This window comes from Ochlerotatus camptorhynchus, unplaced genomic scaffold (genome assembly GCF_037179485.1).
Source record: "Ochlerotatus camptorhynchus isolate MF236.1 unplaced genomic scaffold, CSIRO-AGI_Acam_v1.1 ptg000330l, whole genome shotgun sequence".
NCBI lineage: Eukaryota > Metazoa > Arthropoda > Insecta > Diptera > Culicidae > Ochlerotatus > Ochlerotatus camptorhynchus.
In genome coordinates, this window is record NW_027040818.1 from 14,470,979 (window position 1) to 14,495,120 (window position 24,142).

Consider the following 24,142-nt stretch of genomic DNA (forward strand, 5'->3'; position numbering starts at 1 on the left):
AAGTCGTGAAATAGGATTAATTTTTAGGTCATCAAAATTCAGAAGCGATTTTCTCGATATGGTCATTTTGGAATTACGCCCTTTTCAAATGTTAGTCTAGATTTTTAGATTTCGTACACAGAAATTTAGGACTTCAGTTGAGAACAAATTTCAGCACTTCCTTTTGCTTGTCACCTATAACCTATTGAGGTCCGCATTTCTCGAGAACTAAGAATGGAACAGTTATATTACACGTCTTAGTAGGATGAATTTTGAGTTAAGAATAACACACACACAAATTATCTCCAGTGCATTCCTCGAAAATGCTTGGTTTGTGATGAATAGTTCTCGTGAACACCGATGACTTGATCGACAAATTAAGGTTAAAAACAAATGCTTCTAAAAAAAGCGCTCATCATCCAGTCCCTTTAAAACATTTCTAAAAATTTATCCTGGCAATTTTTTGTCCTCGATCAAGTCGTTGCTGTTTAACGAGAACTGTTTCAACCCATCCGTTTCAAAATGCATTCTTATCAATTTGCAATTACACATCGCAGCGGGATCGAATTTGCCAAACTCATTGAAATCTGTGTCGACAGCCCGTCAATCAATCTTTTGCTGGAAGGACACACAAGTAGAAAGGCACCGAAACAAATCCCAGTAGCATTGCTTGCAACAGAGCAAAATCAAGAGAGGGATTTCCCTCGCAAATTTTATTCACAATCAGCAGAGCCAAAGTGTGATCCTACTCCCACGATTGTTCCTTTTTTGATGTCTGTTTCGGAGAGAAAATGCTCCTGAGAAAAGCACCCTTATCGAGGTTAATCCATCCCATGTTCCAAGTGAACCGAGATACAAGGTGGGAGGTCATTGAAACAGAAAACTGGTTATTCTAACTTATTAATTTGATGACGATGTACATCAGCTTCCGTCGCACCTGGTTCTGTTTCGATTCCAGTGAGTGCCTATGTGCATCATTCTGCTGGCGAAAAGCAAAACAAAGCGTAGTGTAACAACAAACAGTTAATGGGTAAGTGTGACTTCCTCCACTGACTAGAACTGGACAATGGAGTGCCCCAGCCAGAACGATTCGAAGTCACTCGGTTTGAATGAATGGCTGAGCACAGCAACTACAACAGCAGTCAATTGCATGTAGTTTCTTCTGTCGAGGGTCACCTAGCAGGGCCCAAAAATGGTAAACTCGAAGCACACAACCCCATTAACCCACTCTCCCACTGAACTAGCAGCACCAATACACACTCGCAAGCGATGTCAGTCTGACTTCGTGTTATCGCACAGAGCAAAACGAATCCTGCCAAACAGCATCCTTGCTCTCACACACCAATGAGTGTGGAACCTTCAATGCGAAATTCTGAGCATCCAAAGCATCGAGGGAAACGAAAATTTATTGTTTTCATCCCTCGTTCTCCTCCGCAAAAACGTGACACCCCACCCGGGTTCATCGTCCTTGCCGTGCTACGACGGTCCTTTAGCCCACCTTCGGCCTTGAGAACACGAGCGCGCAAGGAACAGAATGAGCATTTGTGGTGCTGCTTATCGCTTTCTTCCACAAAAGGATCCTAGCCCAACATACTCTTAGGTATCCCACGTCATTATCAGCAAAAAAAAATGCTCCCACTCTTCTTACCTTGTAGCATTGAATTTCGTCCAGCACGATCTCGGACTGCTTCAGCACACGGTCCACCTCCTCGTAGACCTCCCGTTCCAAATCCGTCGGGGCAGCATTTTCAAAGTCCAGGAACACGTCGTACGTCTTCGGTGTACAGCAGGTCGACTCATCGCGGGCCAACAAGCTCAGCAATTTCCCCATGACTAATAAATGCTTGCCAACACTTGGTCTTCTACGAGATGTGAATGCTTTTGGAAGAATTAAAATTTCACGTAAACTTTTAGTAGCTTTAGAAAATATCTTCTCACACACTGAGCCGAGCTTCGATATCGCACTACTGTAGAGCTTCTTTTCTGTATTATTCTTCCGCAGCTCCCTCCAGACCACTCAACGCCTCTTTTTTTGTGGTGTCGCTTTACTGCTGCTAATCGGAAATCACTCAGCTGCTGCTATCGCACATATTCCGCTATTTCCAGATTCGATTTCAGCAAACCTCACAAGAAAATCTCCCACAGCGAACTTCCACACTCACTCTTCCAGCGCTTCCTCTGTTGGCCCCTCCGAAGAACGGTACCGCGCCCAGATATTTCCTCCGTCAGAAACAGCTGCAGGAGGTCACTTTCACACCAAGATCGGGCACTCGCGGGACGCGAAATTCAAAATCGAAATTCTTACAGGGGAAAATAATTATTCAAACCGAGCTATATCTATAACCTGCCCTTCCTCCTCGTTTCTCGTCGAGAGTGTTGAAATGATAAAATTTTGCTTCTTTATTTCGCGAACATCGCCACACAACTGCAACCCGTGCTGGTCGTTTTCTTTATGCTCTGACTCTGTGCTGCGCGTATCAAAATCCCAAGCACCGTCCTACAAAAAATTCCTCCTGGCTCAGCTCAGCGAGCGAACTGTCAGTCAGTGTTGTTTCTCTCTTGTTTATTACCAACACACATTCGCGTTTCGCGATTCGACGGTGTAATCAAACGCGAGCTATAATGCATTGGAAATCAACACTCGCACACTACGACAGCGGAGGGGAAATTTTAATCAACCCAGCTCTCTCTTCGGATCGGACACTGTCGACACACGCACACACACACTCAATGATCGGGCCAAGAATGCGAACACTCGCTGGACAGAATCCAGACGGAAATTTCGATGCACTAACTTGAATGATTTGTTGCACTTTTGGGAGCACTTTCATTTGCTACGATTGGATGCTGTTTTCGATAACATATTCGCATATTTTTTCGGTCGCGACAACGGACGTTGATTGAGAAAATTGAATCAAATTGCAGAACTGAACACTCTTGGACTTCGACGCGGACTGTAAACATGGATCGGAATTTGATATCACTCACACACATGCGAGTTCCTTTGTTTCTTGTTGAGTTGGTGGTGAAAAATGAAAATAATAACACACCCTTCAGGATTTTCAAGGGATTGAGCCGTAAATTGAGCAGCGTTGCAAGATTTTTAAATATGTTTAATTATTTAAATAATTACGCACCCGAAAAAAATATTATAATAAAACAACAAAATTACAATGATTTTTACTGTTGAATTTCAAGTACATAAAAATTTATTGCTAAATTATTGTAAGGGAGAAAAAATAAATTTCGATTTTTAGCGATACACGATACAATGCTCAAACAATGAAAATTAGTGTGATGAGATTAAATTTGTTCGAGAAAAATCACTTGTTTTTTTATTGTTAAGATGCTTAACAACCCCCCTTTTTTTACTATTAATTTCTCAAATACCATGATTTTTATTGCTGTGAACCATGCATTTCGTTGTGATTTTATGGTAATGGACAAACATTTCCAATGTTTTGAGAGCAAATATCGTGGTTACAATGACAAAGAAAATCATTGTATTTTTATTGGATTTGTTTTACGGGCAATTAGTTTTTTCTTGATTTGTTTTCCGTGCTGAGCACCAATGCTACCGACGCCATCGCCCCTTTATACTCATAAACCGGGGACCAATGGCTTTACTTCCCTTCCGAAGGAAGGCGTGATCAGTGTTGTTATGCCTCAGAACATCCCGGCGGCGTCGACTGGGATTGAACCCAGGCCTGCTGGGGTGAGAGATAATCACGCTTACCACTTGAATTTGTAAACAATGGCTTTAACCGTCGATTTCTCGCAAATTAAAACTCACTCATGAAAATTAATTACACCAACAGGTATAGGAATGTTTCCTCTACCAGCTATCATTGTTAATTTGGAGGAGTGAGCTTTTATTTGCGAGAAATCGAAGGCTAAAGTCATTGTTTACAAAAGCAACTACGCCCCTTTGAAATGTTGGCATATATTTTAAATAAGTGCAATTACATTAACAAAAATCATAATCTTAGCGCCCCTCGGTTGGACTTTCTACGGGAGTGAGCTGTCAACTAATAAATTTAGTGTCAAAAATTAAAAATAAATCATTTATTTAATCTTGTTTAGCGTCAATTCAACTCAATCAAACGTACTTTTCGTCGAGTAACAAACTTTTCAGTCTCAGTCTGCACTTAATTTTACATGAAATATTTGTTTACGTCTGATCCTATATGTCAAAGATGGATTTCGTCACGTGCTAAGAGAAGAGGTGACAATACGAGGGCAAAAATGAACCACTTTTCTGTCAAACGTGAACCAGCTCGTGATTGGCTGATTTGATGTGCGTAAGATAGAGATAGACATAGATAAAGATAGATATAGAGATAGAAATTAAAGAGTAAGAAGCCAATTGTCACCTCTTCCTGTTAGGTCACGTGTAAAATTATTTTTTTCTAAGTGTGTGTGTGTTTAACTTTTACATGTCACACAAAAATTTATCGCTTTATTTTCGTGGAGAACAAATCGTAACGAGTAGTTTTAAGATTTTAGTATTGTTTTATTATGTACATGACAGTCAGTAGTGTTAACTAGCTATCATTGAGGCCACGAGCCTGTTGATGCAGAAATTAAAAAAAAAATAATTCCAAAATAATAATATGGTTTGTTAAAAGGTCAATTGAACAGTGGAACATGGATCATTTTTGAAAGGTTAACATACACCACAGACAAACAGACATAACACTTACAATCACATTCATCGCAAATAATGTTTTAGTTGGGAATGTGCTTGCATTTGTCATGGTGGCGCCACTGAAGCATTGAGCAAGCCACCTCATTTCGAACTTATCAATCAATCAATTCTATAGATCTACGGAAAATTTCGTAGAACCGACATCACTGACTTCCATCTGGTTTGTTTTTATTCAACACAGCTGACGCGTTTACAGAACGAGGGAAAAGCAACTAGTGAAAAATTGCAAAACAATGCTTGGGAATGTGGATGATAGATGCTAGTGCGCATACAAAATACACTTGACGATATTTTTTGAAGAATTTTCTTCAAAGTGTTATTTTAACGCATTGCAGCTATAATCCGTTATATACAACGAGGGGTAAACGTATGAATGAACAGAAGGATGCACTTAGCAACGGAACTTCACAGTTACTTCGGACATTTGGACTTCCTAACATGATTGGTGCTCATTTTCTAAAGGCATGGCAAACCGAGGGGGGCGACTCTATCTGCGATGCAGGAAAGTTTTTGATTTGCTGTGGTTAGCTGCGCACACGCTGACTAGATAGAAAGAAGATTGATGACGATTCTGACGATTTCTTGCCAAAAGATGATGCTCGTTGCAAGTAGATGTGAAAAATGATAGAAGTTTTTTCGAAGATTCATTCGCTAGTGTGAGATTCTCGGAGCATCTAGAATTGAGATTTAGATGTGTCGCCCCCCTCGTGGAAAACCAATCTAATGTTAGGTACTCTATTATGAAATCTGTGAAAGGGAATCTACTATGTAGAACAAAACGTCCAATCTAACAATCATTGATGTCATTGAGAAAAATCGTCCAATGCAACATGTCCGATGTACAACTTGATTATCAAAACGTGGTATGGGATTTTTTTTTTTTATATTGTAGCATGACATTCAAAGTAAAATTGTGATTTAACCACCGACAAACCGACATGAATGATCATACAAATAACAAAGAAATTTCTGATCAAAGTACAAAACTGACATCTGCCCCCATGTTCGCGGAAACTATTTATCCTAGCCACGAACACGCGTACAAAATTTAGGAGTTGGTTTTCGGACAAATTATTTTTATCTATATAAAACATTTCTATGCTTTTGACAGATGGAATCGCTGCACATTTGAATCGGCCGTTATGGATTCTCGATCAAGAGTTAAGTTTAAGTTACATGTCGGTTTTTCAGTGGTAATATATCCACCATTATGAGAAAATCAAAGTTACCACTGGTGTTTATCGAGAAAAACGTGAAAATCACGCCGCGTACTATTAGCATAGAGGTAACTCTAAGACCACTGGGTCCCGAAGAAAATCATTATTATTTTTGGCTCACTCAGTACCAGAACAACGGTCCCAAGCAGTCCCAAGCTATTTCACTCACCCCTGCATGTTCTGCATGAATCCACACACCCCTGATGTTATCTGTCAAACTTTCATAGCGAATCAAAACAAACATAGTGTAGTAATAGAATTTCAACTAGAATAGGGTACGTTAATCGTTTGCTTGGGACCAATAGGCTACTAAAGTGGTGAGCCAATTTAAAATCGTTAGTTTCGTATTGATTGTTGAAGCTATCATGAAGTCGCATTACGTAGATGACATGCTCGTCAGTGTGGATACCGAAGAGCAAGCAATCCAGTTGGCGAAGGACGTTAAGCATATACACGAGCAGGGTGGCTTTGAGATCCGAAATTGGGTAAGCAACTCGAGAAAAGTACTTTCATCGCTACAGGAGGCAAACACCGACGAAAAATGTCTCGACTTATCTCCAGAGCTGGCCACTGAGAAGGTGTTAGACATGTGGTGGAACAAGAGCGACGACGTCTTTACCTACAAAGTCGGATGGAGCCGCTACGACCCGGCTCAGCTAGAAGGCCAACGACGTCCGACGAAGCGGGAAGTGCTGCGTGTTCTAATGACCATTTTCGATCCGCTCGTCTTGATTTCCCACTTTCTATCGTTCCTGAAGATCCTGCTCCAGCAAATCTGTCGGTCCGATGTGCAATGGGATCATAGAGGTAACTCTAAGACCACTGGGTCCCGAAGAAAATCATTATTATTTTTGGCTCACTCAGTACTAGAACAACGGTCCCAAGCACTCCCAAGCTATTTCACTCACCCTTGCATGTTCTGCATGAATCCACACACCCCTGATGTTATCTGTCAAACTTTCATAGCGAATCAAAACAAACATAGTGTAGTAATAGAATTTCAACTAGAATAGGGTACGTTAATCGTTTGCTTGGGACCAATAGGCTACTAAAGTGGTGAGCCAATTTAAAATCGTTAGTTTCGTATTGATTGTTGCTATTAGACCGAGGTTCAGGAGAAGGTTGTGGCCCCGGCACTTCGGGACCTCTACGGGAAGGATCATTACGTCTTTCAACAGGACGGCGCACCGGCCCACACGCCGAATATCGTCCAAGCGTGGTGTCGGGAGAATTTGACTGATTTTCTCGATAAGACTTTGTGGCCTCCCAGCTCCCCGGACCTTAATGCCCTGGCCTTTCATGTATTGTCGTATATGCTGGCCAAGCAGAGCGAACATCAAGTGAGCACTATGGACCAATTTAAGAAGCTCATTTCCATGATCTGGGACGAGACGCCGATGGACCAGGTGCGTGCCGCGTACGATTCTTTTGAGAAACGCCTCAATAATATGTGAACACCCTACCCTGTACATCAAAATGCTCCAGAAAAAATCACGAGTTTATTTTTATTGTGAAATAATTCGGGCGTTTATGGGTTTAGAGCACTGGACATAACCCCTAAGATATTTGGAGTTGAATCCGGAGTTTTCTAATACCATATATGGACTCTGGAGGTAATTATTGGAATAGGGAAATTGGCTCTAATGTTGGCCTATGGATCTAAGATTGGGTTCATCGCTAAAAATCTGCTATTTATCAATTTTATCTAGATGAACGCTTCATTGAGACGGTACAAATGGATATTTTTGGTCGCTATTGAAAATTTAGTCGATTGCTGAATATATGTATGGGCCTAAAATACGGGCATTTAGGCCGACATTACATCCATTTCCCCTATCCAGTATTTTACGATCGCTTATGGCCGCCACAATCTGGCTGATTTTCTGGTAGAAAACATAAGATTTGAAGTTTGGGTTGTGTCGTTTGACGTGTAAACGATCAAATTTGAACGTTAACACGTCAAACGACACAACCCAAACGTCAAATCATATGTTCCCTACCAAAAACTGAGCCAGATTGTGGCGGCCATAATCGCTTGTAAAATGCTGGATATGGCGATCAACTATATGGTTTCTTGGTTTAGACTGTAAAGTACTGGACATTGACTGTTAAGACCGTTGATATCAGAAATTTACATAAACATTCTGTGAAGTTAGCCCATGGGTGCAGCTTCCTACGTTATCTGAATATGAAGACGATCCAAGAGACATCTGGATATGTTGACATCAATAGTTTTTATTTTAATTTGTATGGATAATTGTCCACCCAAGGGGAAGAGGGGTCTAAAATCCTCGCTGGTTTCTCTTGAGTATCTCCGTTTGCTGGTCCAATTACTCCGTTTCTGATCAGCAGTAATTTGTTGATGACACGATTAGTATTCCAACCACAAACCAAGTTAGACGTAATAAACAGTAGCTCCTAACAACAACTAGTTTTACTTGTTGGCCTTGTTTGGAAACATCTCGAAGACCCTCAAGTTTCTCGAAGCCTCAAGCAAGAAAATGTCCGATGTGGAACTCCGGAACGCCATCCTGCAGCTAACGAATCGCATCACGAGGCAGCGGCAGCCAATTGAAAACCTGGAAAATCGGGGAAATCCTTGGCAAGCGATCTGTCCAAGCTCAAAACGGACCAATTCAAAGCTCTCCGTTTTGTCTGCGGACTCAAATCGACTGATCTCGAAGCTGGAAGTCGACGAAACCGCAGTCAACGAATTGGAAGAAGCCACCAGCAAGGTAACCCTGGAGAAGCTCGTGGAAGAATCAACTTTTTAAGAAGATCCAAAAATTGCCGAAAACGCCATGTTGGAAGTGTGGCGACCAGCACTCTGTTCCAGATGCAAGTAAAAAAGACACAAGGAAGGGTACTATTCCAGCAACAAACCGGCGCCTTCGAATGGTGCAGCAGTAAAACTTCAACACGACTCAGCGTCCGACATCACCATCATCTCAGAAGAGATATGGGTAAGTATCGGACAACCACCCACTCAACCGACGGAAGAATCTGCATTCACAGCTTCTGGTGGCAACCTCAACCTTCTCGCCGAGTTCCAGACTGAGATCACCATCGGAAATGCTACCAAGGCTGGTCGCATTTTCATCTCGAGCAGCGCTGAACTCAACGTTCTTGGAATCCAGACTATGGATCGGTTCCATTTGTGGTCTGTGCCGATAAGCAGCTTGGTTAACGTCGTTCACCACCGTTCCTATCAGTTCACCAATCAACTCAAGCAACAGTTTCCAGAAGTATTCCGAAGCACGCTGGGTAGCTTCCAGCTTCCATAAACCGGACTAGTTCATGTTGATCTTCGTCAAGCTTCGTCTACAATTTGGACTTCTACGTGAACACATGTCAACAGCCAACACATGTCAAGTAACGTTGGGAGATCACCTTTTTGTGGTGCGTCACTGGTATAAGATCTACCACCGAACCCTAGTCGTTACAACTTCAAACTAGGGAATCAAGATTTTCCAGTAATCAAAGGATCACATTTTAGTCCTTGTTACCTTTTATGACTTGATAATAGTGACATGACTCGGGTAGTTGACCACCGCGCCGTTTTGCATTTCTATATTGTATATTACAAATCAAAAATATTGTTTATGTTCATAGATTTCACATAATCCTTTTCCCTTTGTCCTCCTTTTCCTTTCCTTCTTCTCTTTTCAGAAAGCGAGTAATGGCGCTATAGCCATAAGTCATAAAAGGCTAGGACGAGAGTAAGTGCATCACTTAACCTTTCTAGCTTTGATGTTTCCCACTTCCAACCAATCATTTAAATAACCAAAATCGGAACGGTACGAGATGTCCACGTTTCATCCATTTATTGGATCGTGTTTAAATTCGATTTAAGCAGGCCTGATGTTTTCTGAATCATCTGGCCCCTTAAATGCGGCCTGGCCGTATTGATATGTGTGACGCATCTTCGATGTGAAACATATATCAAATAGACAAAAAAAAAAATGATGTATGTATATATATATATCGTTTTCCAGGATGCTTTCAAGAATTGGCGGTGTTGGTGTTAGATAAGATAAGATAAGCAGTAATTTGTTGATGACACGGCATCCGTACGTCTTGATAAGTCCTTCTCTGTTAATGGCTTTCGTTCATATAACATCATTGACATTAGAGACTTCTGCACTACTTGCTGGGCTACAGTCCGTAATAGTTTGCACCAACAGGAGAACCATTTTCCACTGGAGTCGGTCCTGAGCCAATCGTTTCCAGTCACCATCCTGCCACCTTATGTCCTCCTCAAACTGCTATGTTCCGATATATACGTCACTCGGCTCGTCAACTCAGGCGATGGCGGTTGTGCTACATTACCCCGAGTGTCACTTCCTCGAATTCCATTTACACTTATTTACAAATATTACTTAACGACTAAGGCTTCTCTTGGACTGTTCGGATCATTAACCGGGCCGGTGGTACCCCACCGTTTTTGGCATTTTACGAGATTTTATTACAAAATAAGAAGAACAAGTGGTATTTTTTTCAATTATTTTCTGTTTTTTGCTTCCTATAAGACCTATTCATTTTTCTCAAATACCTTTTTCATCAGTTTTTGCTTTTTACCTTTCCTATCGTTTTGAGTGTGTTTGTATGTAAGTATGTGTGTGTGTATTTATTTCGCCGCTTGACTGGGTCTCGCTGACAGCGCTATCAAGGGTGTTTATGTTGTCTTATCTTCTTTGATTTTGTGTTTTCTACTCATTCGCATTACGTTTTTTTCTTCTTCTTCTTTCTAATATTGGTACGTGTGTTTTCCGGGTGTCGTGGGTTCTGTTCCTGTTGTCTATGTGTTTTTTTTTGTCTCTAACTTAATCTCTCGCATGTACTTGTTTCTCATCTCTACGTATTGTGTTTGCTTTTATGCCTGCTTTGGAGAATATGGGAAGAGGGAGGATCGAAAAATGGGTTGGCTAGCGCGACTTCCTACGGGTCTGTAGTCTCTGTCCGAGTGTTTATTTTTACTCAATCCACTGTTCTTTTTCGCGTAAGCTTGACCGTTCCTGGTGTGATTCAATAACACTATGATTAGAGTTTATTATTATAATGTACTGTTTTTTTCTTTAATCTTATCAATAGTAATAATAATTTGGCGAAAATGAGAAGTTTTTGGACTTTCTCTGTTTGTTTTTTTTTTTAGATTTTTAATTTTTTAAATTACCTCTAGAACTAGTTCTCTATTTGTGAAGTTTTGTTCAATTTTTCAATTGTTTTCCTTTCTAAGCGCTAAGATTATTTGTAATTTGTGTGACAATATATTTTGAGCTTACGTTTAGCGTTTCTGGGTGTGTGGGTCTGTGTGTGTGTCTCAGCTTTTCCTAACCTCACTTCAGACCATTTATTTTTCAACTATCTCAAGAGCGTAAATTGTGTGATGTTGGCTGTTTCTACTTGGATTTCTCGCATTTTTTTTTTCTTTTAGCCTATCGGAGCTGCAGGGCTAGTGGATTTCTAAATATATTTTACTCTGGTTGCATCTCAACGTGGAAGAGTATCGTTTTAAAGCTACTTCACTGTCCCTTTTAATATAGAGAGAAAGGGTACAATTCGGCGGTCAGTTCCAACCTCCTTGATTTGAATACTAGCTTTACTGGGAGCGAATGATGGAAAACATGAGTTTAAATCTTTTGCTTTAGTTTTTTTTTACGATTTCGAGTTATAAACGGTATTTTTTTTGCTGTTAGAGAGACAAAAATATAGACACTCAACTATGTACAGGAGTCCGTTACACATGAACGCTATGTTCTTTACTAAGCCTTGATTTTGCACGTTTCCATCAAACAGGTAAACGTCAGCGGATTTCATTAAGCAAGCTCCGAAAAATTAAACATGTCAGATTTTCTTGTCTTCTAATAATCCTTTGCCTCCGGAGGTTGCTAGAGAAGAGAGCATTTTTTGCAGCCCATCAAAACTCGATGGAATAATATCATAATTTAGTGCTTGATGACTCGGTTTTCCTCTACTCGTATTAAAAAGTTCAATTCAAAAAGCAATAGAGCATTTCCAGCCCAAAACGCAAACCGGTTGGTCATGAGTGTTTCCGATTTGAATGAAACATTTCTCACGTGTTCGCTGCTACTTATGGTTACATTTTTCATTTAAATATGATTTTTTCCTCCAGAGTAACTTTTGAAAAGGGCGTATAAAAAAATGGATTTTTTTTTTCAAAAAATCATTACTTGAAAACTATTGATCTGATTAAAACGGCATATGAGAAGAAGTTTTAGGTAATTAAATTATCTTTGCGGAAAAAATACATTGAAAGAAAAAACTTCGTAAATTAGTATTTAAAAAACGTAAAACGATGATTATCTCAAAACACCCTCCCTTAGATATTTATAATTTTTTTTTTCAAAAAAACTGAAATAATGCCCTAATATTTGGTGAAAAGTGTATGCTGGTAACTTTCTTAAAAAGAAAGCTATAATTTTTTAAATTTTTGTTAATTTTTACAAATTGATGAAAATGCATATTTTTTTATAAAATACTAATTTATTTGGATTCTACGCATAAATTTCGATAACTTTGCATATAAAAACTTTTTTCCTAAGTCCAGCCGTTCTCAAGTTAATGCAATTTAAAAAAATAATTATAATAATTTTCTACATTTTGGGCCATTTTCAAATGTTAGTCGTGATGTCCAGCAACGAGATGTTTTTCCATGAATATATATTAAAAAAACAAACAATTCATTCTCAAATATGGTAGCTGTCAGACTTACCCGTTTCTATTTAGACGCAGCAGAAAAGAAACAAGTTTATAAGTAAATACTCTCAAATATACCCAAATAATCAACAAACCCACTCATGTGCCTTTTTTCTGTCCTCTATTAGTTGTATACCTGGATAGAATTGTGTATGTCATAACAGAGGCTCAAAACATTAACAGGTAAACAAATATGTTATTAAACCTGAATTGAGATAAATTCTCTAGGTACTTCTCTGACGTATACCATATTGTGCCTTAAGAGCACCCCGTGGAGGCTTCTTACACTCACACTTAAAAAAGTTTGCTATAATCAATTGTACCTAATGAAGATAGGTATAATGTCAACATTGTAATTATTCTGCTATATATATATATATATATATATATATATATATATATATATATATATATATATATATATTGGGACGTTCTTCACCTGTTCTGTATCCGCTGATTTGCCGCAGATCCCGCCTCTCAAGGGTGAACAAACTGGCTGTCTACAAACAAATCATAGCACCTGCGATCCTCTACGCAGCTCCGGTGTGGGAATCATGTGCACAGACTCACAGGAACAAAATTCAGGTCACTCAGAATAGAGTGCTGAGGATGGTACTTGATCGTCCTTTCGACACTAGAATAACAAATTTACATGAAGAGGCAGGCATTGCCAAAATAGATTCCCGAATTAACGAAATTAAGACTAAATTTGCACAAAAATGTATTTTATCAGAACATGTATATAGTAGTTGTAGGTTAGTTGTAGTTGTAAATAGTAGTTATAAGTAGTCTCCTTTTTTCAAATTTTAAACAAACCAATCCCACCAAGGTGGTCATTCTTAAAACAGGCCTGATAGGACTAGGAACTGTAATTAATAATAATTTTAATTGAAAAGGAACTAAAGCTGAAAAGACGCATCTGTGTCACTTGATAAGGTATACATGTAAACCACACAATACAAGAAATAAAGATCATTTAAGTCAAGTTCTTCACCTGTTCCATTCAGTTCATCTCTCTTAGCGTTTCAAGTTAAAAAGCAAGTAGTTTTTTACGATGGATAACAATTTCAAGTGTTGTAAACCTCTACCTAAATCAATTTCAAAGCATGACACAGTAGCAGTTCAGTTGTTTATCTCAAAATTATTAGAATTTTTAAAGTCGCAAATAACAGTCCAAAAGTGTATTTTTATGTTAGATAGAGCAGCATCACAATACAAAAACATAAAAAAAAATTGCTAGCCTTTGTGGATTTAAAGATAAGCATAATGTAGAAATGGAATGGCATTTTTTTGCAACTTCACACGGCAAAGGTCCTTGTGATGCGATTGGCGGTACCCTTAAGAGAATGGCAACCAGAGCAAGTTTAGCTAAGCACCACGAGCACCCTATAACGAACCCTAAACAACTGTACGACTGGGCAAATAGTCGTAAAGAAGATCTTCAAACAAAAATGTCATTTTGTTATGTTTCTACGGAAGAATACAAAAAGGCTGACACGGAATTTGATCCAATTTTTAAGAAAGTGAAACCAATTCCTGGAACTCGAAAATATCATTGCTATATTCCAGTTTCAAACAACCAAATTGCAGTAAAAATATTCTCTAATTCAAACGATACACCCAAATTATTCAATGTATTCAAATAATATGAGTTGTAAATTAAATTAATAAATATATACTGTTTCTTATCTCAACAAATCTTTCATTTGACCACATCAACGTGCTTCACTTCCGCTGCCTCTAGATAGAAACGGGTAAGTTTGACAGCTACCATATCTGAGAATGAATTGTTTGGTTTTTAATATACAATCATGAAATAAAATCTCGTTAATGGACATCTCGACGAACATTTGAAAATGGCCTAATATGTTGAAAATTGTTATAATTATATTTTTTTAATTCGCATTAACTTGAGAACGGCTGGACTTAGGAAAAAAGTTTTTATATGCAAAGTTATTGAAATTTATGCGTAGAATCCAAATAAATTATTATTTTATAAAAAAATATGCATTTTTATCAATTTGTAAAAATCAACAAAAATTTAAAAAATTATAGCTTTCTTTTTAAGAAAGTTACCAGCATACACTTTTCACCAAATATTAGGGCATTATTTCAGTTTTTTTCAAAAAAAAAATTATAAATATCGAAGGGGGGGTGTTTTGAGATAATCATCGTTTTACGTTTTTTAAATACTAATTTACGAAGTTTTTTCTTTCAGTGTATTTTTTTCGCAAAGATAATTTAATTACCTAAAACTTCTTCTCATATGCCGTTTTAATCAGATCAATAGTTTTCAAGTTATGATTTTTTGAAAAAAAAATAATCAATTTTTTTATACGCCCTTTTCAAAAGTTACTCTGGAGGAAAAAATCATATTTAAATGAAAAATGCAACCATTAGTAGCAGCGAACACGCGAGTAATGTTTCATTCTAATCAGAAGGGGTCGAGACAAAATTGACATTTTTTTTAACGATTTGAGCTAGAAATGCTCAATTAGAGAGTAAGCTCGATTTGGGTTCGATAAAAAAATGGCTCCTCACCGGCTGTGTTGTCGCGCGTGATCTAAAATCAGGGGGGAAGGAATTACGATTATCACTAGAATATATTTCTTCCTCTTCTTGAGTGTATGCATGTATGATTCGAAAATTCTACTCTACGGTAAAATAAAAAAAAAAACAGTGGAAAAAAAAACTATAACCAATTAAAACCTAACACGTATATGTTTGACCTTAAATCAAATATGGCTTGCGCATTCTTAGAGAGACGCTTCTGTTTCTAAATAAACAAGAAAAAAAATCCTACCTTCCTAGTAGAGGGTTTCGTAATCCGCGTGGTTCTCCTCTGCCCTAACTCTTCTTCGGTTACTAAATACTAATTAGAGCATACTGAACTACATTCTAATGTTTTGGTTTTCTTCTCTCGTTTTTGTTGCCGTCATTGAGCTGTTTAAGTTTTTTTTTTATTTTCGTTCAGGGTCAAATTACACTTGGTACAAAGAGTTCGATAGAAAAAAAATAGTTCCCCTTCGGTTTAGAGATTACTTGCACATATGCACTCTAGAAAATAGTACTACTGTAGAAAAATACTTGTTTTGTTATGCAGATCTTGGGTTCTTTGTTTTCTCTCTCTCTCTCTCTCTCTTTCTCCCGCGATCCTCTCGTGTCGTTCGTCAAAAATGTACCAACTGCGGGACGACGTTGGGTTCTGGAAGAATGGTTGTTCTACACTGGGATTTGCTTCCTTTTTTTCTATGCGGTAATGTGCGTTAAAAATAGGTGAAATTTGAAAATGTGACTAACCTAAAAACGGAAAATTTTACGCATTCTACTGTTGCAACCGTTGGAAGATGATTTCTTAGCGTTGTCGATGGCTTTTTGTGAGGAGACGTTCTCCGGGCAGAGGAATTGATGTGGGTGGAATAGATTTGAATTGCTACGGAGCTCGCCAGAAAAGATAATGCAATTGGGTTCTTTAATTTTGAAAAATATATCGGAAACTATACCGACATCATCTGAAAGAGCTTCATTTTCTGAGCACTGCGATATTTTGTCGATCCCATTCACTTCCACCTCGAGTTTTAAATCAAGATTTAAAGCAAATTAACCACTTGTGACAACAAAACTAACAAGCGAGTAAATTCGATTGATCGTGCACGATTTTGACAGAATGATCGGGAACATTTCCGAAGGGCACGTTTTTCTGCTTTTTGCTTTTCGCGGTCAAAATGGCGTCTAAAATAATGTCTCATCAGGCTGGCGCACAATGGATAAGTTTTCAAGTTTTTCGACAGTAAGCCCATGTCGAAAAACCCCGGAAACTTATACATTGTGCGCCAGCCTTGACAGTCGTAGCACAGAGAAGTCGTGGTAAACCGCTGCAAATCTGTAAATTTGATTCAAACATTTGTATTTGATAACGGAAAAAAAGAAAACTGTTGAGAAGTACTTCGGAAGCATTCGTGTTCAACAGAAGAAATCAGTGATTGGGAAAAGAAGAATCTCAGTGTCTCAGAAATACTTCAAAAGCTTTCGGGCCTTATTACGGGTGTCACTACACGGTGATAAGGAAGTGATACTCATAATAAGAGCCGTGATTGCCGTACAAATCAAATGGGAATCACTTCACCGTGACGACAAGTGACAAGTTTTCACCGTGAAGTGACATCCGTAATAAGCCCCTTCATGTTTAAGGAATCAGTGATTGGGAAAATAAGAATCTCAGTTTAGATTTAACATTTAGATTTAGGTTACGTTTAGCGAAACTGAAATAGACGGATGGAAGTGATTTTGAAGTGTTGAAACTAGGAATTAACTCGCCTTTATCAGCGATGGATTTGTGGGAGCTATTTGGTGTAATAGAGATTTTCTTATTTTTGCATGAGTCGATTAATGAAATTTGAAAGGAAATCTGTCACCCGAATGGTCGATTCTACTATGAGTGCTTCAACATTTCATCAAGAAATCATAAAGGAACGCTATGGTTCCTAACGGAAAAGATCGAACTCTGTATGATTTAACGAGAAATCAAACAGGATTCTAGTCCTGTTTGATTTCTCGATTGATGGACCATCCACTTTCCGAATCGGAGGAATCAATTCAGTGCTAACATTTGAAAACGGCACAAAAGCCATTTGTAAACAAATGGTTTGTGGGCCCTTTACTCACTACTTGAAGTACACCCACGCGACACAACAGCAACATCGGGTAGGGGAAATTTTCCCCTTCCTGACGATGCTGTTGGTTTGCGTGGGCGTTCTTCGGGTAGCGAGTAAAGGGCCCACAAACCATTTGTTTACAAATGGCTTTTGCGCCGTTTTCAAATGTTAGCACTGAATTGATCAAAAGCGCGCATCCAACGAGACGAAACTAGCGGAGAGGAAACTGCAAGAGGTGCACTGTAAGTCGTTGCTGGTGAAGAATGTTACCAAGACATCGCGTTAGAATCGCTGAGAGAAGGTTGATTCCTGTATTAGTCATTGTTAGAAAATGACGTAATTTAGACTATTTTTTTTCCTCTGTTCGGAACCTAACACTACTGCGACCAGTAAAGTGATCTATAGTAGTATATCCCGTGTCCTTAGTTTAGTGCATGTCGTATTACTCCATCACTATTGAGAAATGATGAAGTATTCGATTTTTTTTACAGTTGCCACTCTTGCATTTATCGCAAGGATCCGACTCTAATTGAAAGGTCCCGCTATTTATACCCTTCGGAGTGTTGAAACACCCTCCAAAGGCGCGCCCCTTTGCCAGTCAAAATTGGATTCCTTAGTAACAAAATTAAGGTATGACACCGATAATGACCATGCATCAGAACCCTAGTCTTAACCACTTCAAACTAGGGAACAACGAATAGAAGATTAGGAATCACATAGATGAAGACAACTAACTCATTTTTTTCCTTGTTTCAAGATCATCCTCGGTAGACAAAACCGAGTCTTGTCACTATCAACAAGGCATTAAAAGTAACAAGGACTAAGTTGTGTTTCTTGGATTACTGAAAAATCCTGTTCCCCTAGTTTGAAGTAGTCAGGACTAGGAATCGGTGGTAGATCTTACATCCCGTAACGTACCACGAAAAGGTGATCTACCCACGTTACGGGGGTAATTTAGACTAACTGGAAGCGAGCGCCGATGAGTCGGAGCAACGGAAACACGGCCAGAGGTCAAGATGGAGTATCCAGAACAGCCTTTTGGAACAAGTCACTGAAGAAAAACCAACAGCAACTTAGCGAAGAACTCCAGAGAAGACATAATAGAATCTCTCTCATCCGCAATCTCTATAACGAGTCAGAAAACTTATTTTTTCGTTCGACCAAGTATACGAGGATCTCTTCAACACCATCCGCCATGCTAGATATTAAGGACTACTTTGGATATTCTACGTCCCATGACCACCCTGGCAGCAGTCAGTAAGCGCAACACAAACGGAACATTGAGGCTGGATCACCAGTTTACGCCAAGCTATAATCGAGCAACGAAGGCCATCGAAATAATCGGCAACGTCAAATACAATGTTCTTCTGAATCAACAGCTTGGTTGGCGAAAAGTGCTCCGATCACACATTTACCAGCTGAAGTCCCGTATCGGTTTTGAACCGGCTGCAGTAGTGGAATACAGTTTCATCATTCCAGTGGTTCAGTAAGTTGGTCTTCAGCAGCAAACACGTCATCGTTCCATTTCTGATCAATATTCAGTATCCGAACGACCCAGCAGGGGACACCATTAACAATCACAAACTCGGACATCGTGCTCAACTCTCTTACAGCAGCATTATCAAGCATTATCAGCAAATCAACGTCCTTTGCGATTCGTGCGGCTTCAGAAGTAGCTGGAAGAGTACAGCTGCTGCTAGCCAAAAGAGGGAGATGGTACCGACGCATTGAATTAGCCGTGTGTCGTTGAAAAAGCGTGACAATCATGGGCATTATTTTCATTTTATTCTAACACCACAAGACCTTTAAAATCCTGTCAGAGACCCTTAATACCGATGTCACTTCACGATGAAGTGACACCTTGTCATCATCCCATTTGATTTACACGGCAATCATTTCTGCGTGAGTGATAACTGGTCACTTCCCTTATAAACGGGTACCATACACAAACGATATCATAGATGGTGTGACCATACCTCATATAGTTTGGATCATATCTTGAATTGGTGGCTAGGCGCTTCTTATGGTTATTGTTTATGCGGGTTCAGTTTGCTTTTACCGAGAAGTGACACCCATAATAAGGGGCCAGAACCAGCAGTCCGAAACCAGTAGACCCGTAAAAATGTCATAGACCACACCCAGTTCCGAAGTTCATCTAAATCCGGATTTCCGAATTTCCGAACACTGAAACTCATCCGAACTTAGCCCTTGAAATCCCCGAAGGGGGCGACTCTATCTACGAAGGAAAAAATGTTTTTGCTGTGGTTAGCTGCGCGCACGCTGAGTAGATAGTAAAAAGATTTATGACGATTCTGAAGATTTCTTGCAAAAAGATGATGCACGATGCAAGTAGATGCGAGAAATTAGAGAAGATGTTTCGAAGATTGATTAGCTAGTATGAGATTTGTTGAGCACCTAGAATTGAGATTTAGATGTGTCGTCCCCCTCGGAAATCCCTACGATCCATCCGCAAAGACCAGACTCGGATTCGGACAGAGAAGTTCTTCAAGTTCCATTTCTTCAAGGAGACTTCATAGAAGAACTTGCCGTTCAATCAATAGGACCAATTTGTCCATTTTGGAGAGTTTCCAAAGGCTAGGGAGAGTTTCCAAATATAGACGGCTTCACAAACAGTGAATATCAAAGAAAAGCTCTTTAAAAGCATTACGACGTACAAATTTCCTTGTCAGCTCACTTGCCACAGAAGTGCAAAAAATCTGTTGGCAGGAATCATTCAGATTACTCTCTGCCTTTGGAGTTTTCTAATTCCGTCAATAAAGTTCTCCGGACCGGGCCCCTGTAGTGGCTCAACGGGCCGAGACTACTTAGCTCCCGAAGTCCCGTAAATAGGTTGATAAAGCCTCCTGAAGACTTCCAACATGGCATTCAAAATCTTCTGGATTTATTTTCAAATTCCCTAGCCACAAAAGTGCACTAAATCAGTCTCCAGAAGTCATTCAAACCAACTTCTGCCTTTGAAGTCCTCTGAACCGACTCCCTGAAGTGTCTCAACGGGCCAAGACTAGTTGTCGAAGTCCCGTAGATCTATTTCAGAGTTCCCCGAGGACTTTCTAACCTGTGTTCAAAATCTTCCGAATTTGTTTTCGAACTGTCAACTAAGCCTGTCAACAATTTTTTTCCGAAGAGACCTCTAGAAAGTGTCTCAACGGCCGTGGATCAACTTTAAAGTCCCCTGAAGACGTCCAAACCTGGTATACAAAATATCCTAAATATGTTCTCGAAGTCCTCTGAATCTTCTTGTCACACAAGTGCACTAAAATCGTATCCAGAAATGCAGGCAACCTGCAAGCAACCTGTCTCCAAAAATTCATCAGACCATCATCTGCCTTTGAAGTCCTCTAAGCCTGTCAACAATTTTCTCTGGAGCGACTGCCTAAAGTTTCCCGACGGGTCAAGGCCATCACCCATAGCACTAAATGCATAGATCAACCTCAAAGTCCCCACGAAAGCTTTCGAACCTGGCGGCCAAAATCTTCCGGATTTGTTCTCGAAGTTCTCCGAACCTCCGAAATTTCCTTGTCACATAAATTCACTGAACCTGTTTCCAGACATCCGTCAGACCAACCTATCCTTGAAGTTCTCTGAACCAGTCAATTAAGTTCTCTGGACCGACCCCCTGAAGTCTCTCAACGGGTCAAGACTAACACCCATAGCACTATATCTATAGAGCTCAACCTCAAAGTCCCTATAAAGACTTCCTAAGCTGGCGGTCAAAATCTTTTAGATTTGTTCTCGAAGTTCTCCGAACCTCCAAATATCCTGATCACAGAAGTTCACTGAACCTTGTTCCAGACATCCTTCAGACCACCCTGTATTTGAAGTTCTCTGAACCAGGCAACAAAGTTCTCTAGACCAAGCTCCTGAAGTGTCTCAATGAGTAGAGCCGAGAGTAGTTCCCCCATTCTTGCAGAAATGCACTTAACCTGACTCCAGAAATCCTTCCGACCGGACGCCTTGAAGTGTCTCAACAGACCAAGAACGGAACTCCTTCAAATGTACAACATCCCAACATTGTAAAATCACGTTTCTAAAGGCTTCCAAAATAAATCTCCAACCGAAAAAAGACATTATTTGGAAGATTCGATTTCAAGCGACAGTTTGTTCAGTGTCCATTCATGACTTCAGTAAACATTTGATTTTGAAGATAACTCCAAAGGAAATCCGCCAGACGTCAAATCAAATAACGGCTTGAAGTATGCATCGAAGTTCAAGGAACAAGCGATTCCACGAGCTGCTAGCTCCGGTAGGTACAGCTGATTATTGTAGGTAGGTTTTCATAGATCATTGACAATCCCTTTTAGAAACGTCGTGGGGTTATTAATTCATATAAACTGAAATGTGAATGGTCAGCAAAACTATTTTCTAACAGGCTTCACTAAATATAAGCTACAGATTATCTACAGGAGGAGCCTGCAGGAAACCAAAACCAATTTCCGCGAAAAACGCCTCATCACAAAAAGCCGGTCAACAAATTTTCTGTCCGCCAATTCTAACCTCAAAATACTACCCTTAAATCGCACCAAGTACCTAAATAGAGCTTGATGTAACGATACGCAAAATTTCGAAAAACAAAACAAACCTTCAAACAACTCAATTTCGAAGCATTCGATCATCTACCCACTATACTCACTTAAACGTAAACCTTTTCTCAGTAAAACGAAATTAAAATATTCAATAGTATTTAAAAGAAACAAAAAAAAAAAAAAAGAACTAAATCTTACAAACATAGAATGCCCTGATTGAATTTGTTTTGTCCGCATCATTGTATTTGTGTGATGATCAACAGTGTGTGTTTGTGTTTGTGTTTATATGAGTGTGCGCAATCTCCCCCGTAGTTCTCTAGTATTCGATATTGACTTAACCTCTAAACGTAAACGATTAACATAAAAAATATACTTGTATAATGTGTGACTTACATCCGAGCTCCACAAACAAAATGGCATCCAAACCGATCGAGCTACCACGTTCGAGATTTTGTCGTAAATCAACACGATATGTGTACGATAAAATAAACTATATTGAGTAGCTTTTGTTCTATAATTCGGGTTTAACTGAGAAGTCGTGAGAAATTATATAGAATTCTTAATCTCAACGATACGTTTGTGTGTTTTGTGTCACCGCTGTGCCACGCGGCACTAGAAGGAGCTTTGAGTATTGGTTCCTCACGCATCGCGTGCGCTGACTGACTTGTTGGGAGGATTCATCAGCTGTATTCTCATGGACTGGTTATTTTTTTTTTGATTCATTATTTACACTAAATTTTGGAAGAGTAACACCAAAATTCGTAAGCTGCCAAAAAACGAAAAAAATAAACCAATCGGTGCAGTGTATGTATGTTTGTGTGTGTGTGTGTCAGTGTGATGCATTGCACATCAACTACCTACTGAGTTCACTGAGACTCGTTTCTAATGCTAGCTTTTAACGTAGTTTCTTGTTTTTTTTTTGTATTGTTTTCCCGGTTTTCATCTCTACTGACTATGTACTCGTTTTGTTTGCTTTAGCTTGCGTTTGACTTGCGTCCATATTACTGGTTTGTTGTCGCATTTTGCTTGTTTTCTATACTTGTTAGTTGATAACTTTGGCTGATTTCTTGTTACGTTTCTACCTTTTCCTTATGTTTTTGTTGTTTTCCACAGTGTGGCGTTCTGCGCGCTTGTTCTTGTTCGATTTTTGTTTGCAGTAGTAGAATAATTTTAATATAAAATCATTCTGCCGAGTGGTGGTTGTCGGTGATTCTCTGAATGGAAGAGAAATCGTAACGATCTCAATTGTTGCGGATGCAGTACTAGATCGTGCTGTCAAAGCTTGAATCGCGGGAAGAACCAGATCAATTAGAACTCTGTGCCACTTGATTCCACACGATTACATTCAGAAAATACAATTTATTTCCAATTTTTGAGCGTTATCCTCTGGTTATTTCTGCCGAAGAAATTTCCGAGGGCGAAATAATGAATTCTACAATTTTATTAACTTTTTCAACACATCCAGTAGATCATCTTGCTTCCTCGTTCAAGCAATATGATTCATATAAATTCTTTGCATGATAACTGAAAAAAAAAAACTATCTGTAAACTATATGTTTGGAAGATTTGAGGCTGACTTTGACCAAAGGGAAAACACAAAATGTTTGTTGTTTTGGAGGAACTATCATCATCAATCTACCTACTGAACTTGATAAACAACACTATTTGGAAGGAGCTTGTCGTAACTGAATTGGGAAAACATCCTCCACTGAGTATACTGACTGTTGCAACTGTATCAATTCTTATCTACTACTTAGCGAGCGAAAACTCAAACAAATTAAATCCTACTTTTAGAGAGATTAACCCTTCTTTCCACATCTTTTCCCGTCACGTGGTTTGTCACAATTGAATATCATCATGTTTTTTTTTTCTTCAGTGTAGTTCATAGTCATCCTTGACATCTATGTCTCTCGCTCTGCCTAGTTAGTGCGGATGCCGTTGTTTATACCTAATAGCAGATATAAAGGGAATAGAGAGCGCGGCATACATGGTTGTTGTTGTTGTTGCTGTTGTTGATTTAAACTGTGGCGTTGTAGGCCTCGGACGCTGCTGTTAGTCTTCTTCATCTTCTTCTGCTACAACTTTGGTATCGATCCTTGATTAGTGCGTGGTTAAATTTCCTTCCTTCCGTAGGGGTTTGTGTGCAGTTTTGTTAACAAACCAAAGAGCAAAACAAACAAAAAAAAAATATAGGTATACAAATGATGGCGATGAACGGAACAAACTTTGCAGCTTAAATCTAATATGGCGCAAAACGGTTGTACGTTCCTCGGTACATGGTTGCCTGAAAAAAAGAAAAGGAATCAGAATGTGACATTTAGT

The 24,142-nt window shown here is 39.2% G+C and overlaps 2 protein-coding genes across 15 annotated transcripts in view; both read right to left on the minus strand.

Annotated features, from left to right (window-relative positions):
- LOC135708447 (CYFIP-related Rac1 interactor B) overlaps positions 1-2,865 on the minus strand; it is a 175,372-nt gene extending 172,507 nt beyond the window's left edge. The window contains exon 1 of the mRNA XM_065230564.1: positions 1,628-2,865. Coding sequence (XP_065086636.1) covers positions 1,628-1,810 — 183 coding nt within the window. The 5' untranslated portion in view covers positions 1,811-2,865. The remainder of the gene's footprint in view (positions 1-1,627) is intronic.
- The window catches only part of LOC135708360 (RNA binding protein fox-1 homolog 1-like), a 953,484-nt gene that overhangs the window by 89,082 nt on the left and 840,260 nt on the right, over positions 1-24,142 (minus strand). For 5 of the 14 annotated variants that reach the window (XM_065230435.1, XM_065230434.1, XM_065230433.1 and 2 more), the window contains one exon: positions 20,443-24,104. In XM_065230435.1, the coding sequence (XP_065086507.1) occupies positions 24,060-24,104 (45 nt within the window). In that variant the 3' untranslated portion in view covers positions 20,443-24,059. Of the gene's footprint in view, positions 1-17,992; positions 24,105-24,142 lie in introns of those variants that run through there. The other 9 variants (XM_065230426.1, XM_065230431.1, XM_065230429.1 and 6 more) reach the window with 7 other exon arrangements.